The sequence below is a fragment of the Odocoileus virginianus genome, chromosome 24 (genome assembly GCF_023699985.2).
Source record: "Odocoileus virginianus isolate 20LAN1187 ecotype Illinois chromosome 24, Ovbor_1.2, whole genome shotgun sequence".
NCBI classification, from domain to species: domain Eukaryota; kingdom Metazoa; phylum Chordata; class Mammalia; order Artiodactyla; family Cervidae; genus Odocoileus; species Odocoileus virginianus.
Window position 1 is genome coordinate 25,037,471 of NC_069697.1, and position 18,213 is coordinate 25,055,683.

At 48.9% G+C, this 18,213-nt stretch overlaps 1 protein-coding gene across 1 annotated transcript; it reads left to right on the forward strand.

Annotated features, from left to right (window-relative positions):
- The first annotated feature begins 3,206 nt into the window (after positions 1-3,206).
- KRT77 (keratin 77) lies at positions 3,207-17,845 on the forward strand. The gene is made up of 9 exons (XM_020895013.2): positions 3,207-3,840; positions 9,635-9,849; positions 11,029-11,089; positions 11,591-11,686; positions 12,670-12,834; positions 14,323-14,448; positions 14,567-14,787; positions 15,503-15,537; positions 15,983-17,845. The coding sequence occupies exons 1-9, from the start codon at positions 3,274-3,276 to the stop codon at positions 16,318-16,320; spliced, it is 1,824 nt and encodes a 607-aa protein (XP_020750672.2). The 5' UTR covers positions 3,207-3,273; the 3' UTR covers positions 16,321-17,845.
- The last annotated feature ends 368 nt before the right edge of the window (positions 17,846-18,213 follow it).

An 18,213-nucleotide genomic window follows, 5' to 3' on the forward strand; every position in this document is an offset into this window, starting at 1 on the left:
GTGTAGCATGTTTAGAAACCATTACTCTGTGCTGTCCAACCAATTGAAAGGTTTTTCTGTGGGGACAGCAATTTGCCTTAGAAACCTCATCCACTATCTAACATTTTCCCCAGGTCAATCTTCTGGACAAGTAAAATCTCTCCTTTCACTTTAAGCCAGTTTTCTTTTGTGCTGAGGGAGTAGAATAGTTTTCAGCCTACACCAAAGGCTCAGATAGTAATATTTGCTGAGCTCCCGTTGCTCCAGCCCTTCAAGGGAGTGATAGAAACTCACCTGGGGTCAGCCAGCTGTCAGGAGTTAGACGGGGGTGTTGGCACTGGATGCTGGCAGCTAGTCATAGCTAGAGACCAAAGGGGTTTTCTAAATTCTGTTTTCTGGGGGTTCCTCTTCTATTTCATCACAATTGACCAAGTACCCATGTTCAGTATGGGAGTAAATGTAAACCTGAGCTTCCTGTTTAGTTGGCGGTAGAGACACACATGAAAGGTTTAATTATGGGCATTCTTCATAGTAAGAGTTGAAAGTGAGTGATGCAAAAAGTGTCGTAGCAGGTGACAAGTTGGCTCACGTGGTCTAGAGTCTTCAGGAAAGGCTATGTGGAGGTGAGGGGGCAGGGGTGCCTGAACCCACTTGTATGACTCTCTGGAGTTTCCATATTTGATCTCAGTTATTCACTAGAGTCACCCTGTGAAGCTAGGGTGATTATCCTTTTTCTGCAGACTAGGAAACTGAGGCTCAAGGAGCTAAGTGTCCAAGTCATGGGACCAGGAGCGGGCAGAAGTCCAGGTTTTGAGATACCCAACTCAAGGATCTTCCCCACACCATTGCTGCTTCCTACCTGGGTCCCATCATCTTTTCTCCACTTTTCCTGCTTTCTCTGCCTCGACCTGATTCAGAATCCTTGCCTTCAGGCCACTCTCTCACTCTGACCCATCCCAATCCCTGGCTCCCCTTTTCTTCCTCTCATTACTGGTTTTCTCCTGTGTTTCTTGGACCCAGGGGATGAGGCTTGGCTTATCTTTCTTACCAAGAGTTCCCTGAGGGGGTTAGGATCAGGACTAGGGCTGTGCAGACCTGACGTGGCCAGACTAATGTGGCAAGCATCCTGACTTGACTGGGACTGTCCTGGTTTAAGCACTGAAAGTCCAGGCAAAGAGGGGCCACTGGTCAACCTGCCAGGATCTGAGAATGGCTCTATGTTTGTTTAGTATGTTATAGTGCTTTGTGCTTTTTTACTTGCCTTATGGGATTGACTTTGTGAGGAATAGATTCTCTGATTTCTTTAAGTTTCTGAGGTTCTACAGGAGGTGACTTGCCTAAGATCACAGGTCAGTGAAAGCAGAGCTGGGTGCTGCAACCAGCTCTGTGACTGTAAATTTTAAGCTCACTTTCTCTTTTACATAGAGTCTACTGGAGACTGTCCACTAAACAACTGCCGAGCAGTAAGGAAGACTTGGAGGCTGCTCACAGAGCCCCTCCCAGCCCTGGGATGCCGCTCACTGGTGCTCCCCAGCACTTGTCTTGCTCTAGCTGTTGGCAGCTGGGACTTCAGTCTCAGCTTTCGCAAAAGTATTTATTTATTGCACAAAACCAAAGAAAGACATAGGAAAAAAACCACCTACAATCCTTAATAAACCAATTCACTTCCTATGCTACTTTTTAAATTTGCCTTCTCAGCGTTCTTAATTTTTATGGGTTCATAGCACAGATACCATTGTGTATTTCCTCATTTAACATTGTATCATTCTGTAATGATAATTTTAGATAATTGTATCAAAGTGGCAAGCCATCATTTAGTCATTTTTCTGAGTCTGGATGTTTAGGGCTTTTCCCCCTCAATAATATTTGTCATTGTTATAAGTTTTGAATGAAAGTCACCATCCATTTAGTTCTAGAGGGCAAATACACATTTTTTTATAGGCTGACACTGATGCATGTTGAATGAGCTTTGCCTACACTTGCTGTCTGGGGTAGTGCTTTCCAAAATATGGTCCACAGGTGCTTTGTTACTGGTTTGAGAGGAGATACCTACAAAATATGAGAATAATCATTTAGAAACAAATTGAAAATATTTTTCCTTTTAGCAATGGAACAGTTTTGGGTCTGTTTAACCTAAAAATTAAAAAAAATGAGGCTTGTATTTCATATACCTTAAAGAAAATCTCCTTTTGGTTTTCCCAGGTGGTTCAGTGGTAAAGAATCCACCTGTCAATGCAGAAGATGCAGGTCAATGTGGGTTTGATCCGTGTGTCGGGAAGATCCCCTGGCTAAGGAAATGACAACCCATTCCAGTATTCTTGTCTGGAAAGTTCCATGGACAGAGGACCCTGGTAGGCTACTGTCCATGGGGTCGCAAACAGTCAGACATGACTGAGCACGCATGAGCACAAAAGAAATCTCCCTTTAAGGGTAATTCATTTTTATCCTATTTCACAAAAGCATTGGTCTACAAGAGATTGGGATGGGAAAAGAAAAAGGAAAAAGAGAGATTTGAGGATAGTTTGTCTCTTGGTCTAGAAGACCAAGTTAAGTCCTGCGAGATGCTCTATGAATCTATCACCACAGACCTTTGGTGCCATAGGACCTCATCTGTCTTGCACTTGTGGAGCCCGAGTGTATGGAGTGACACATGATGCACCCAGAAAGTGTGGGCAGCCTTGGGCAGAGTCCCCCGCTTTCACTCGAACTCAATGACCACAATACTGTGATCAAGATTTGGGTGATGATAACAGTGGGGAGCAGAACCAGGGTGGAGGAAGATTATTACTGTTGCCCTACCAGGATAATGCTGGTGAAGTCTCCACCCTGGTCCTAGCTGTGGTTGCGAGGAGACTGGACACCCCCTAGATTTGTCCCAGATCTCCTGGACACACCCCCAAACCAACAACTCAGGGTGGAGTTTCTTAAGAAGATATCAAGATTTGGGGGGAAAACTGTATAGAAGTTTCCAGCTACTTGACCTGCAGAGACTGTTGCATTCTGATCTCTAAATGGCAAGAGATGAATGATAAATAATCGAGTTGGGGAAGTTTGTCTGTAGCACAATTTCTGCAACTCATAGGTGTGAGATTTTAAACAGATGTTTCTGGCAAGGTAAACTAAACATAGATACTCCCCTCCCAGGCTTCAGAAGGTGCCCAGCCCAGCAAATGCATGTATATATAGGGACAGAGCCAGATCTCCCGCCAAAGGAGTCACAGCTCCTTCTCTCCCTGCTCTCTGCCTCCTTTTATTCCCTTTCTCTGGTCTGCGTCTCTGGATGCTCCAGGAGCCATGAGCCACCAGTTTAGCTCCCAGTCAGCGTTCAGCTCCAGGAGCAGGCGGATTTACAGCTCTGGTTCCTCTGCGGGCTCTGGTGGTGGGAGCTGCGCTGTGAGGTCCGTGTGTCAGGCCCGAGGGAGGTGTGCTAGTGGTGGTGGTGGGTATGGAAGCCATGCAAGGGGGTTTACCTCCAGGAGCCTATACAATCTGGGTGGCAGTAAAAGCATCTCCATCAGCCTAGTGGGGAGAAGTGCCAGTGGTTTCTGCCATGGTGGGGGAGCAGGAGGGGGGTTTGGAGGAGGCAGGAGCTTTGGAGGTGGTGGTTTTGGGGGTCGTGGCTTTGGAGGTGGTGGCTATGGAGGAGGTGGTCTTGGGGGTGCTGGGTTTAGGGGTGGCAATTTGGGGCTTGGGGGCTTTGGTCCTTCTTGTCCCCCAGGGGGTATCCAAGAAGTGACCATTAACCAGAGCCTCTTACAACCACTTCACCTGGAGGTGGACCCTGAAATTCAGAGGGTTAAGATGCAGGAGCGGGAGCAGATCATGGTTCTGAACAACAAGTTTGCCTCCTTCATTGACAAGGTGAGTGCCCCAGGAGCAGGTAGTCTCTGGGCTCTGACCAAATGACCTTGTACCCTGCTGCCTCTCACCACATTGTCTCTGGTGGTGACAGTCACTTCCAGTGTGTGTGTCCTGGGACTTTAAGAAAGCATTGACTTCATTTAGACCTCAATTTGACTTCTTGAGGGGTTCATCTTTATCTTTTCATTTTGGCAGGAAAGCAGATCCAAGGAATGAAAATACCCATCAGACAAAATACATGATGTAATCTCACTCATCATTTTCACTTTCCATCCATCCATCCATCCATTCATCCACCTACCCATCTATCCATTTACTCATTCATCCATATACCTCTTCACCCATCTACCCATTCACCCACCCATCCACCTACCCACCTACATATCATCCAGCCCACAAACATTTACTAAGCATCTATTATATGCCAGACACTCCAGGTGTTGCAGGGTGACAAGGACACAGGTCCTGCCCTCAAGGAGCCCCAGATCTAAAGGGAGGAGGATTGTGACAGTGTGTGGGAGGTGTGTTGATAAAGACAATGCTCTCTGGGCCATAGCACAAAGGAGGGTGTGATGAGCTCTGGGCTGATAAAGGTCTTGAAGGTGGAGAAAGAGTCAAACAGGTTCTCAGGGCAGAGGGAGTTTCCAGGCAGAAGAACCAGGAGGCTGGAGGGTTTGACGCTTTTAGGAAATTTCAAATGGTTACAATTTCTGGAGAACATGGCACAAGAGAGGAAGGAGGAAGGAAGTGGAGATGGAGACACAGAGCAGGGGGAGAGAAACAAAGTGGGCACACTGCAGCAGAACCAAGCTGATGACTCTGGTGGGGATTGCTGGGGGTGAAAACCAATACCCTACTGTATAGGATTCTGTCTGAGTTCCTCATTTTAGCTCATCCAGGGCCAAGAATAGGCCAGATGGAGCCAAAATAAACCCCTTCTCCCTAGTTTAAACCTTAGGTTGGATTGGGTCAGGTCCAAACCACCAAGCAGGGGCTAGTAGAAGAGATATGGAAAAGACCTTCCACCAGCATTTCCTTTAATCCAAAGGTGATGGAGGCATGGAAGCCACTGGAGGCTCCCCAGAAATTTCTTTACCTTTGGGGATGTAGTGGGAAGCACCCTGGGATCCAGGGACCCTTGCAGGCTTAGTGACATTCCTTCAGGCCTCATAGAAGTTCAGTGTTGAGGCCAAAGCTTGACCTATCTCTGACTGCAGGGTAAGCATTGCCAAAGTCCACTGTTGGTCTGTGTACTGGCCTCTGATATCTGGGTGAAAGCTGGGGCAGGGACACAGTGGGTGAGTTGGGGGTGAAGGGATAAGAATGTTGAGATCCAGAGGCAGCCAAAGAGGAATTCAACAGAGCAAAGTGCTTCTGACTGCTTCTGATCACCTTGGATGAGGCATTTGGCTGAATATCATCACACCTCAGGTATAGACAGGGACTAAGAGGGCTTGATGGGAACAAGGAGATGACAGATGAAGGAGACATCACTGAAAGGTCAAGCCAGATCAAAGGCAGGAAGAAGACAGCATTGGGGATTGTTGAAATGGCCACGGGCAACTGATCTCCTGAGACTCTGATTTGATTATGGTTCCTGCCATTAACCGGAGAAGGCAATGGCACCCCACTCCAGTACTCTTGCCTGGAAAATCCCATGGACGAATGAGCCTGGTTGGCTGCAGTCCATGGGGTCGCTAAGAATCGGACACGACTGAGCGACTTCCCTTTCACTTTTCACTTTCATGCACTGGAGAAGGAAATGGCAACCCACTCCAGTGTTCTTGCCTGGAGAATCCCAGGGACAGGGGAGCCTGGTGGGCTGCCGTCTATGGGGTCGCACAGAGTTGGACACGACTGAAGCGACTTAGCAGCAGCAGCAGCAGCAGCCTGCCATTAACAGGACATCTCTTCATGTTTGTGGCATGGGGCTGAGGGCAAAGTTCAAGTGACTGTGGCTTCCTGCCCTTCCCTAAGGGCCTGGGCTGTGATGACCACGAGGAGAGTACTTATCCAGGAGGGCTCTGGCCTGGCTGGAAGAGAGAAGGCTTCTATCACAGTGGCTTCTGACCCTACCTTCTGACCTGATCTTCTTGCTTTTGTCTTTAATCTTGTATAGCCTATTCTCAGCATCACACCAGTGCCATCCTTTAAAAACATACCACATCACTCCTCCATTTTAACCCTCTGTTGGCTTCCTGTCTCATCAGAAATAATAGGCATGATCTTACAAGGTCCTATATGATCTGGCCCTCTAACCCATAGCTGCTGCTAGTTCCTGGCTTGCTTATGTGAGACTGAGGCCACATTGCTGCTATTGGGCAGAACCACTCTCAGGCTGCAAGGTTTAGTGAGCAGAGTGAAGGCAGGAACTTAGCTCACCAAAGTACCACTCAGCACAGTGGACACCTTCCCTGACTCTACCCCTGTTTTCCTTTTGCTCACTGGCACACTATTGCATCCCTCATTCTCCTGTACCCCACCATGGTCCTGCCTCAGGGCCTTTGCACTTGCCATTCCCTCTGCTTGGAACTCCTCCCTCCGAGGAGTGGTCCAGCTGGAGCCCTTTGCTCACACACCGCTGTCTCAGTGAGGCCTCCCTGATCTCCCTATTTAAAGGAATACCCCGTATCAGCATCCCTACCCCCCATCGGTGTGTTACTTTTCTCCATGGCCCCTACAGCCATTCAACACACCGTATAGTTCACATTTGTTTCCTTATAGTCATCTCTTCAAACAGATTGTCAACTTTTGGAATGCAGGGATTTTTTCTGTTTTATTTATAGCTGTATCTCCAGCACCCAGAATACTGCCTGGCATCTGATAGCTGCTCAATAAATTTGTGTTCAATGAAAAATTGAGTCAACCCTTCAGGTGTCAAACTTGGGCTCTCAGAGAGTGGGAATGGAGACAAAGGCTATTTAGAAAAAAATTTTTTAGCATCAATGGCAAAGGAAAGGGATCCCAGGAAAATAGGATGAGGGACCCAGTTCTTCCCACAGAGACAGTGCCCTGGCTTTGTTCAGCTGAGCTTGAATCCTCTGTTCAGGGCAATGAGCAGGGTAGATGGTCTATACTAACAGCAATGCCAGTGTCCGAGCATTTCATTAGTCCATGGTGTTTATGAACTGCCTTCTCTGAGCTGGGAGCTATGTATCTATGGGTCTCAGCACCTGGTGTCCACTGGAGAACAAAGCCTGCCTTCTTGGGGCTCACATCCCATTGTAAGGAGGAATGTGCTAAAAAACAAAAGACTGAAATCATGATAGATGGCACAGGGGAAAAGAACAGGGGGTTATGAAGGGGAGACCCCAGGGGGTGCTGCCCTAGTTGAGATCTAAAGGGAGACTAGGACTTCGACAGGCAAAGGGTTGGGGAGATCTAGGCTACTGGAGGCACTAGGAGGTGATTGGAGTGTCATTTGCAGGGGGAGAGGGCCACAGGAGGTTGAGTGGGGTGTACTTTACCCAGGAAGAAGCTTAACTCCATGTGATGCTAAGTTTGATCTGGGTTACCTGGGCTTCTCCTGAGTACTGCTGCTGGGACACAGCCCGGCAGCGTTTGGGGGCCCCTGGGGAAAGATCATGATGGCTTTCAGTGATTTTTATAGCAGTTAAATCTCATGAAAATTGCCTGGCACCCCCTGAAGCCAGCTTCTGACTCTGCAGTTTGGGTGACCAATGAAAGCCATAGTTTCTTCGCCTGGGGTGGGCGCTCGGCCTAAACCCCTAGCACTCAGAATTGTCCCACTGCCCCCTCATTGTTTGACATGGAGCTTCCCTGTGGGACCATGAGATCCTTACCTCGGGTCCCCACAACGCAGAGCAAAGGGCTGCGAAAGCGCCCAGTCTCTCCCCTCCCTGGGATTGCCGCCAGACTGACAACTGGCCAGGTGGCAGGGATTTCTCACGGGGATGTCACAGACCGGGTGGACAAGCTGTGAAGGCAGCTGCTTTATCTCTTGCTTTGATAAAGCTAACAAAAACGAGCCATGGGAAAGAGTGTTCTCTGGGCACATTCCAGCCTAGAGTCAGAGCTAAAGGAAGTTAACAAGGCTGGCTGCTCAGATGGACAGTCTCAAGGCTGGGAATTCTGTCCCCCCTCAACTCCTTAAGCATTGTGGAGAACTATCTTCATGGTTCTGTTCTGACAACACAAAAGAGTGTGTTAGGCTCCTCCCCCACCACTCCCCACATCTCCTGGGCAGCTCCTGGAGGGCATGTGTGTGTGTGTGTGTGTTTGTGTGTATGTGGTGGGTATGTGTGGGTGGGTATGTGTATGTGTGTATGTGTGTGTACAACACATCTGAGCAAAACATGGAGAAATACACTGTCCTCACTTAAGGCACGGAAGGGGAGGCTCCCCCTGCAGGCGGCTGGTGGAGGTAGGACGAAAATTGATCACCACCATGGGAAGGACAGTCCAGGACTGGATCTGCACAGCCAGCCAGCTTTCTGGAGCCTGTACTTGACCTTTGTGTGCACAGCTTTGGGGGAAGAAGCAGTGAGAACACAGGGTGAGATCTACTCTCCATCCTCTGTGCTAATGAAGGAAACTGCAACATGGGGATTTCCCAAATGCTAGTTCCATCCCTGAGTTTGGAAATATAAAAGCGTTTATTGGTCTGTAATGAGACTAGTTATGGCTCAGATGGTAAAGAAGCTGCCTGCAATGCAGGAGACCTGGGTTTGATCCCTGGGCTGGGAAGATCCCTTGGAGGAGAAAATGGCAACCTGCTCTAGGATTCTCGCCTGGAAAATTCCACCAACAGAGGAGCCTGGCAAGCTACAGTCCATGGGGTCGCAAAGAGTTGGACACAACTGAGTGTGCACACACAACTCGCACACAGGCATCGTCAAAGTCCTACTTTGGGGCATTAGAACGAGTCACATAACTTAAAAAACATACTTACTTTAAAAATTCTGTCCAAAATTATTTTCGCTCTTAGGTTATTACAGAGTATTGAGCAGAGTGCCCTGTACTATGCAGTAAGTCCTTGTTTGTGCCTATTTTAAATATAGTAGTGTGTAGATGTCAATCCCAAACTCTTAATTCAAGAATTTGAAAAAGAATAGATACATGTATATGTATAACTGAATCACTTTGGTGTACACCTGAAACTAACACAACATTGCTAATCAACTACACTTCAATATAAAAACATGGCTAAAATTTCACTTTTTTAAAAAAAATTCTGTTTGGGTTATGAGAGCATTTAAACGAGGTGACCCTCCTGAAAAACACACTGGGCAGCAGTCGAGGTGGTGGGTTTCAGGATGGGGGCACCTGGGCTAGTGTGTTCAGGATTTGGTTTAATATTTGAAGCCAAAATTATTCCTCCCCTTCTCTTACTTTCTCTTCTCCTCAATCACATAAAGTGTCTCAGCTGCAGAGACACATGAGCCCTGGGTGTGCCAGAGTTTCAGATGCTCTGGGTCACCATTTCCTGAGGTTGGCATGGGGAGCTGAGGGCGGGGATGGACAACTCTACCATGCAAGCTGATAGAACCAAAGGAAACAGGGTACCACTCGGATGGAGGGGACTTGCCTTCAACAGCAGAGTTCAATTAGTGTAATTTTTTGGCAGGTTGACCTTATAGTCATTGGTCAACCATCAGAAGCCATACTGTATTCATGCATCCTGGTCCTAGAAAAAGAGAGCCCTCTGACCCCCGGAGGGGTGTCCTGATTCTCTGAGGTCTGGATATGCTATGGGGCTGCACCTGCTTCTACCTGTGGGAGTGCTTCTCGGACCCAGGGCTTGGGGGTGAACTCGGAGGTTTTCTGTTCTTAGGTGCGATTTCTGGAGCAGCAGAATCAGGTGCTCCAGACAAAATGGGAGCTACTGCAGCAGGTAAACACGTCGACTCAGACCAACAATCTGGAGCCCATCTTTGAAAGCTACATTAGCAAGCTGCAGAAGCAGGTGGATTTTCTCAGAGCGGAGCAGATGCGCCAGAGCTCGGAGATCAGGAGCATGCAGGATGTTGTGGATGACTACAAGAACAAGTGAGGCTCCAGGAGGAGCAAAGGGGTGGGGAGGAACAAGACAGGGGAATGGTTTACTGTGAATGGGTGAGGGGTGGGGGGACCCTGGACATCAGGCGCAGCCAGGCAGGCTCTGCACCACTGCATAAGTGCATGGGCACCATTTTGCACACGGTAGCCCCAGAGTGATGGCATTGCCAGTCAGCTCTCAGTTGTACTGGGTGGGGAGGGGAAGCAGAAGATCTTCATGGATGTTGGAGTCACACAAGCCTGGGTTCCAGTGAGGGCTTCATCACTTTCTGACTGCCTGCAAGGGCATCTTTCTAAGCCTTTGGTTTAGCAAAGTAGGGATAGTGAGTACCCTCCTTGTTGAACTGTTGTGAGGGGGAGATCTGTGGCTCTCAAATTTGAGCATGCATCAGCTTGTTGAAATCAGATTGGTCTGGGATGGGCCCAGAGGGCTTTTATTTCTAATATGCTTCCAAGTGATACTGATGCTGGTGGCCTGGGAGCCACATATGGGGAATCACTGGTTTAGATAAAATATTCTTAATAGTTCTTAGACTGTTTTTGCACATATGAAGCCCTCAACATGCACTAGCTATTATTAGTAATAATGGTAGGAGTGACATGAGTTGCTTAATTCTAGGTCAGCTGCTCCTGTCCCATAGAGGCAACTGAGCAGCCTCCCCCCTGCCCCCACTCCCCTTGCTGGGGGTGTAGGGTGCTTCTCTTAACATCACCTTGACGTGCTTACTGCATTGAGCAGTCACATGTGTGTGAGTCAACAAGGGGGAAATGAAATGCACATTGAAGGTGATGGGGCAGAATGGCAGGTGAAATTTTTCTCTCTTTTAAAAAATTTAGTAAAAGTGGTTGCTATTTAGGTTCTCATTTAAAAAAATGATCGAACTGGACAAACGTACAAAGGTAAGATATTAAAATAAAAAGGACATTTTGGGGACTTTCTATGTGGCTCTAGATTTTCCACATTGGGGGGTTGTGCCCTCTGTTGACCTGGAGAGCCAGGAGATGGCTCCAGCTGCTTGTCAGTGAGAGTGGCAGGCCCTGGCAGGGGACAGCCAGAGTCCAGGACCATAAAAGTTTGGGTGATTCCGAGCTTCCCACTGTAAGGAAAAATCTCAAGGAGCTGAGGTCAGCCCTTGCAGCCTGTCTGTGTTTCTGACCTCCCCGCAACAGGTATGAGGAAGAAATCAACCGGAGGACCAGTGGCGAGAATGAATTTGTTGTCCTGAAGAAGGTGAGGGATGGGGGTGTCCAGAGGAGAACTGTGGGTTTAGGAGGCTGAGAAGAGGCAGGGACTCCTTTGGGTTGCAGAAGAACGGAGGGGTGGACAAGTGAGTTTGGGGGCCAGCTTGTTGAGGGTGTTTCCCAAATGCTGGGGCCCTGACCCTGAAGCAGTAAGTCTCAAAAATGTGTTGCTAATGTGAATCTTGAAAAGTTTTTGAGTTTTTAATCTCTTCAGAGTCCTGAAAGTGGAATTAAATTAATGGGCAGCATGTGAGTGTGTTGTGTGGGGGCCTTAGGACCTGGGGTGTTTTGCATGACTGGCCAGGATGAGGAGCTGATGGAAACTTCCTTCTGGCCAGCAAAGCCCAGGTTTGCTGGCCCCTTATTTGACTGAGGGGAGGAAATTTGCAGGCTAGGAAATAAACCCAGAGAGGCTTTGCCACTTGCCCAAGGCTACCCAGACAGCTGGTGGCAGGGCAACCGAGTCAGACTGTCTTCGCTTGTTGTTCAGGATGTGGATTCTGCTTATCTGAGCAAAGTGGACCTACAGTCCAAGGCAGACACTCTGCTTGAGGAGGTTGATTTCCTGAAATATTTATTTCAATCGGTGAGTCAATATCTCAAATATTTCTATGAGATAATTTCTCAGTTCTCATAAGAAACCCTTCTCTTTTCTACATCTGTCAGGGGGTGTGGGCTGTAAGAGGGGGAGGTCTGACACCCAACATTACCTCCTGGGGGTGCCTCTCCCCAGTCACCTCAAGTCTGAGGGCCTGGAGTCAGAATCGTTTCAACCCCCAAAGCTCAGGATTCCATGTGTGGGGCCTTGGAGATGGGAGGTGGGAGATGGTGAAACAGTCTCTGCTTCTGTCTGGAAATGAAGCTTAATGCCCAGGACATATGGGGTAAAACCAACCAGACAGCTTCATCAGCACTGGGGAGTAGATGGGGCCATCAGGGAACTCTGCAGAAGAGGGTAGTGTGGGTCTTAAAGGGAATGCAGGTGAAGATTGGAGAAGTGGGGGTAACACACTCCTCCCAACCCTGGTCTAACTTGGAGGCACCTTCTCTGGACCGGATGCTGTGCTGGGAGCTTTACTGGGTCTTGGGTATCTCCAGTCTATAGATGAGAGAACAGGGGCACTGAGACACTGAGTTCCTTGCTCAGGCTCCCAGCTGGTTAGCGGTGGAGCTCAGATGCTAAAGCAAGTCTGAGCATCTACACACATGGAATCCTTTCTGCTGCCTCTGGGAGCTCATGTGATCTTAAGGAACAAGTCTGCCTGGCTGGAGGTCCTGCTCAAGATAGTGGCCAAGCCAGAGTAAGGATGGACGGAGGGTCCAGGAAAGGCATGACGGGCGGCTCTGAGTTCAGGCTCCCTTCTTCTCTGCGCCTAGATCCAGATGCCTGTACCTTTAGTGAAGGTCCCTCTGGGCACACAACAGTGATTCCAAGAGCTTTTCCCAGAGAACTTTTCTCTCTCAAGGCTTCCTCAGAGAGCCTTGGGGGGGGGGGCGGGGGGCAGTAGAGGGAAACTGAGGTCCCGGGAGGGGACTGGAAGAAGTCAGCCTGTGTTCCATGCTTTGCAGGAGCTGTCTCAGATGCAGACCAACATCACTGACACCAGCGTCATCCTGTCCATGGACAATAACCGCTCCCTGGATTTGGACAGCATTATCGATGCCGTGCGGATTCAGTACGAGGAGATTGCACAAAGGAGCAAGGATGAGGCTGAGGCCCTGTACCAGACCAAGGTGAGCATCTCTATCCCCAGCCCAGGCCTGGTACCCTGAACCGAACATACCTCCCAGAACTTGTATTGTCTTTTTCTTATTTCTAAAGTAAAACATGTTTGCTATAGAAAATTTCAAGATTACAGCTAAAGATTACTCATATCCCACTACCAATATGAATATGTCAGCATATTTTCCACTCGTTCTTTGTAGCTAACCTTTATTGAAAACTCACACATATCAGGTACTGCACTAAGTCCTGTTATACATAGAATTTCATTTACTCCTTACAACAACGCTATGAGGTAAAGATTCTTTTATTGTTTTACCAATACCAGAGTATGAGGTTATCCATTTCCCTTGGCTCTTATGGTTTGGAAGTAGCAGAGGCAGAACTTAATTAAGTTCAGGTATACCATCTACACATCCATGCTCTCAGCCACCATGATGTTTTCTTATTTTTTCATAATGATATCTTTAAAAATATCTTTTTATATTTTTCTCTTTCGTTTATTACTTGTGAATACCTTTCTCTGACATTAACTATTTGACATCATTTTTAAGAGCAGTGTGGTATTTCATGGTAAGAATATGTCTCCAGTTTTCAGATAAACATCTTTATAGCTAAATTTTAGGGCACATCTTCGGTGACTTGTTTAACATAAATGGACTCGGAACTTTCTGGAGGGCGAACACTGCAGTTAAGAGTCAAAGGCCGGTCACTAAATTCTGAACACCTGGCGTTGGAGATTTGCTTTGTGGATTACCTGTGACCAACTCCAATCGTGGCTGGCCTCTATCCCACTGTCCTGTAGGCAGGTGTTCTGAGTGCCAGACGGGGGAGACAGATGGTCAACAGTGAAGACTTCAGAATGCAGAGATGCACTTGAGCCCACGCTCTCCCTTGTTTTCTTCAGAGGCACCCCTCTCTGCTTCCTCTGTAACAGTCATTGAGCCCCGGTTTTGTCGATGGCCTGCAGGTGGAGGTCCTCATGATGGGGCCCATAGACACAGGAATGGAGATAGAGAGGAAAATGTGAATAAAGAGGGAACATGCTGAGGGCTTCTGAAGAAGTAAGGTCCTGAGTGTTAGAGAAATCATTCTGGAAAAGGGGAGGAAGGAATGTGGTGGGATGGGAAAAGTGAGAGGGGCCCAGTATGGACAAAGTTTAGATGTGGGAAAAAGGAGGTAAAAGGGTGCATCAAGAAGTAGGTTTGTCTTGTTTGGTTCTGATTCTGAAACTCTGTCTCGAGATACAGGCACCTCTGTGTGTGTGTGTGTGTGTGTGTGTGTGTGTGTGTGTGTGTGTGGTGTCACAGTTCAAATGAGGGAGGTTTGGTACAAGTTTAAGTGTATGTATGCGGGATCACAGCTCTAGGGAGGCTTACTCTGGGACCTTCCCTAGGGGAGAGCATTCTTGGGCAGGGTCTGGGAAGGCAGACTCACTCTTTCCTGGAGAAGTGTGTGATGAGCAGCAGGCTGACCATGATGCTGCCCTTGACCCTCAGTACCAGGAGCTCCAGATCACAGCGGGAAGACATGGAGACGAGCTGAAGACCAGCAGGACGGAGATCTCCGAACTCAACCTCACCATCCAGAGGCTGCAGGCAGAGATTGGCAACATCAAGAAGCAGGTGAGATGGATGCTCAGGGTGGCTGATCAGAGCTTCTACCTCCCATAACCCTCTGCCTCATGAAGCTCTGGAAACTCATGCCCCACATGGTTCTTCTCCTTGACTGTCTCCCGAGTAGATCGAGCAGGTGCACACCATCATTTCTGATGCAGAGGAGAGGGGACACCAGGCCCTCCAGGATGCACAGCAGAAGCTGCAGGACCTGGAGGCTGCCCTGCAGCAGTCCAAGGAGGAGCTGGCCCGCCTGCTGCGTGACTACCAGGCGCTGCTGGGAGCTAAGCTGTCCCTGGACGTGGAGATTGCCACCTACCGCAAGCTGCTGGAGGGCGAGGAGAGCAGGTGGGCTGTGTTTCTGGGCCAGAGTGCAGGCAGGCTGCAGCCCTGGAGCAGTGGGATTTTTTAGAGAGTCCCTATTTATACAATCCCAGCTTTCCTGGGAATTGGAGAAGGCAATGCACCCCACTCCAGTACTCTTGCCTGGAAAATCCCATGGATGGAGAAGCCTAGTAGGCTGTAGTCCATGGGGTCGCTAAGAGTCAGACACGACTGAACAACGTCACTTTCACTTTTCACTTTCCTGCATTGGAGAAGGAAATGGCAACCCACTCCAGTGTTCTTGCCTGGAGAATCCCAGGGACAGGGGAGCCTGGTGGGCTGCCGTCTATGGGGGGTGCACAGAGTTGGACACGACTGAAGTGACTTAGCAGCAGCAGCAGCAGCAGCAGCAGCTTTCCTGGGAAGATGGGTAGCTCAGGGTGAGCAGAAAAGTTCAAGTCAGAAGCAGAGGACGTGTGAGTGGGCAGCATCATTGTCATCATTGTCCTGTTCCCCAGTGCAACGTCTCTAATACCACTACTTAAGCCGCTGCTGCCAGGTGGCGACCCCCAATGCTAAGAGGCCTCACGAAAATGCTTCAAATCCCCTCTGCCTGCACTGGTTTCCTGACCTCCCTGCTCCCAACACACCTCCCCTGCTCCTGATGTCTCCTGGCTGATGATTGCTTTCCTTCAGGCTTTGCGGATAATGCTGACTGTGCGCACCTTGGTTTTTACAGGATGTCAGGGGAGCTGCAGAGCCAAGTGAGCATCTGTAAGTAGCAGAGTCCAAGACTGGGGCTGGTTGGGGCTGGGGGAGGGAGGGCCCATGAGAAGACTGGCCAGCAGAAATCTGGCAGCAGGCATTTTGTGTCCAGTCCTACACAACGAAAAGCAAAATAAGCAAGGACAACTGCACAGCCCAGAGAAATAGCTTGAAATAATACACGACCTTACTTCTCCTTTATTTTGATTTTTATGATGCCTAATAATCAGCAGCGGCTTAGAATTCTTCAGGGTGTAGCAATAATGAAAATGCGCCCTGACATCCCTTTGTATTAGGAGGAATACTTCTGAAATGGGGGAGACTTTCATCCATCCTTTTGGCAAGTCATGCTGCCAGTGATGAAGGATGTAGGGGGCTGCTCCGAGGGTAGGTGCAGGCAGGTCCGCTCTGCCCAGTCCTCTGACCCACGTGTGGGCTGTCCTTGCCCCCACAGCTGTGCAGAGCAGCCAGCTCACCATCGGCGGAGGTGCCCGGGGCTCTGGAGGTTACAGCGGAGGCGGAGGTTACGGAGGCGGAGGTTACGGAGGCGGCGGCGGTTACGCCGGCGGCAGCAGCAGTGGAAGCTACGGCGGCGGCGGCTTCCGCGGGGGCTCGGGCGGCTACGGAGGGGGCTCTCGAGGGGGCAGTGGAGGCGGTTATGAGAGCGGCGGTGGGAGCCACGGAGGGAGTAGCATAAGTAGCAGCAAGTACCGGGGCAGAAAAGGCGGCACCTCCGGAATGCAGATAATCCAAACGTCTACCAGCACCTCCCACAGGCGAATCCTGGAGTAGAGCGCCAGGCTTCCGGGACGCCAGGCTTCTGCAACGCCTCGCAAGCACCACTTCCTGCCCCCCACCCGCCACGCCTTCCTGACCCCCATCCCCTTACCTTTTCCCGATGGGTCTCAGCAGTTTTGCCAATAAATCCCGCTCTAGACAGGGAATCAGGTGGATAATCCCAAACGGAGATCTCTATTTGGAGGGCACTGACCGGTAGTCCAAACACAGCCCGGCACATTCTCAAGTCAGATGCCTCAGCTGGCCCTGCTTCTGTCCTTGGGGACACTTGCAGATTATGGAGAGTTGATGTCGAGTATACCAGGTTTCTCATTCCAGGCTCTTTTTCTCGCTCCAGGCTCCCCTTCTTGCACCTGGGATCTCTGTGAATAATTCATTCCTTAGGGCTAGGATTCCCAACCTCTAGGATCTAATATTAGCCTGATGACCTGAAGTAGAGCGGATATAATAATAGCAGAAATAAGATACACAATAAATGTAATGCAATTGAATCATCCAGAAACCATCTCCCCCCACCCTCTGGTCCAGGGACAAATTGTCTTCCACAAAACCAATCCCTGGTGTCAAAAAGGTTAGGGAACGCTGCCTTAGGGGACTTGAAAATGAGGTCTTTGGCTGAGTAGCTGAGGACAAGGCAGGCCAGCTTGGTAAGGAGAACTTCTGTGCTAGGGGTCGATTCCTGCCTCTGGGTCTGTAGCCCCATCCATTGCTATTGCTAGAGAGTGTGGATTTACCCATCTGACACCTGTGAGTCCTGTCTGGTCCTGATTCTGAATCTCTGTGTCAGGAAACATTATCTCTTGGGTTAACAGCCCAAGACGGGGTATCCAGAGAGCAGAAATGCTTGTCCACAGGGAGGACTGTAACTAGCAGTGAGTGAAGGAGTCGATGGACTGCAGTCTGGTTCTATTCTGTCCTGACTTCCTTTGGAAGCTCCATTCTTTGAAAGTGTGGCCTTCCTGAACTCTGCTTCATAATGACCTTCTGGAGAATTGCCCAGCAGGCTGGGCATGTTCAGCCCAGCACTGATCTGTCCAGGTGCCCAAGCCCTGAGGAGTTTGAGAATCACACTTGGGTTTTGGGAAGGTTCAACCCTGAACTAGTCTGCAAGCTGCCCGTTGTTAGCACAGTATAGCTTCATGCTCCTCCTAGACTGCAAAGTCCTTCCTGACTCCTGTTGTCTGTGATTCTCTCTTTGTGAGACTCTGCTTATTTTGGGTCTCACATAAGATACTTGAGATATGCTGGAGAGGACAGGATGGGGAAAATATGACCAACTAAGGGGGCCTTGTGGGCCTTAAGAGAGGGCTGGCTTTGCTGCTTAGATCTGGATTTACCTCTGCTTGTTCGCTGAGTCCTAATACGATAGCCGTGTCAGTGACACTCTTGAGGCATCTGCTGGACTCAGTGTAGGTTCCCTACGAAGTACTGTGACCTCATCATCTCCTGGTTGAAGGTTGTACCTTGAAGGGCTTGACATTTCTAGTGTCTCTACAATAAATTTTCTGTGCTCTCCAAACTGTTGTTTGATCACATTAGTTTACTCTTTTTTTTTTTTTTTTTTTTTACTTTCTGCAGGCTTCTGGAATTATTCATAATTGAAAAGTAAAGTTTACAGCTTTTATTAGTTTTTTATTGCATGAGTAATAGTTGATCCTCAAAAACCTTGCACACACAATCATACTAATATAAACCTTAAAGTGGCTGATCTTTGAAAAGTCAGTTACACATTTGTTCAGGAGGAATTTGTTTTGCTCCCATTGTGTGGCAGGCAGTGGCCTATGCACTGGGAATGTGATGTTAAATGAACACATTTCGGAATCTGAAGGCACTCACAACACGAACGGGGAGGGTTCAGTGGGACAGGAAATTGGAGTGTGGGCCCCC

What these genes read in the sequence shown, in the direction of transcription:
- KRT77 (XM_020895013.2), top strand. Translation starts at nt 3,274, where the DNA reads ATGAGCCACCAGTTTAGCTCCCAGTCAGCGTTCAGCTCCAGGAGCAGG. An exon ending in AATTTGTTGTCCTGAAGAAG is followed by an intron (nt 11,090 to 11,590) that starts GTGAGGGATGGG and finishes CTTGTTGTTCAG; the next exon opens with GATGTGGATTCTGCTTATCT. An exon ending in GCAGAGCCAAGTGAGCATCT is followed by an intron (nt 15,538 to 15,982) that starts GTAAGTAGCAGA and finishes TTGCCCCCACAG; the next exon opens with CTGTGCAGAGCAGCCAGCTC.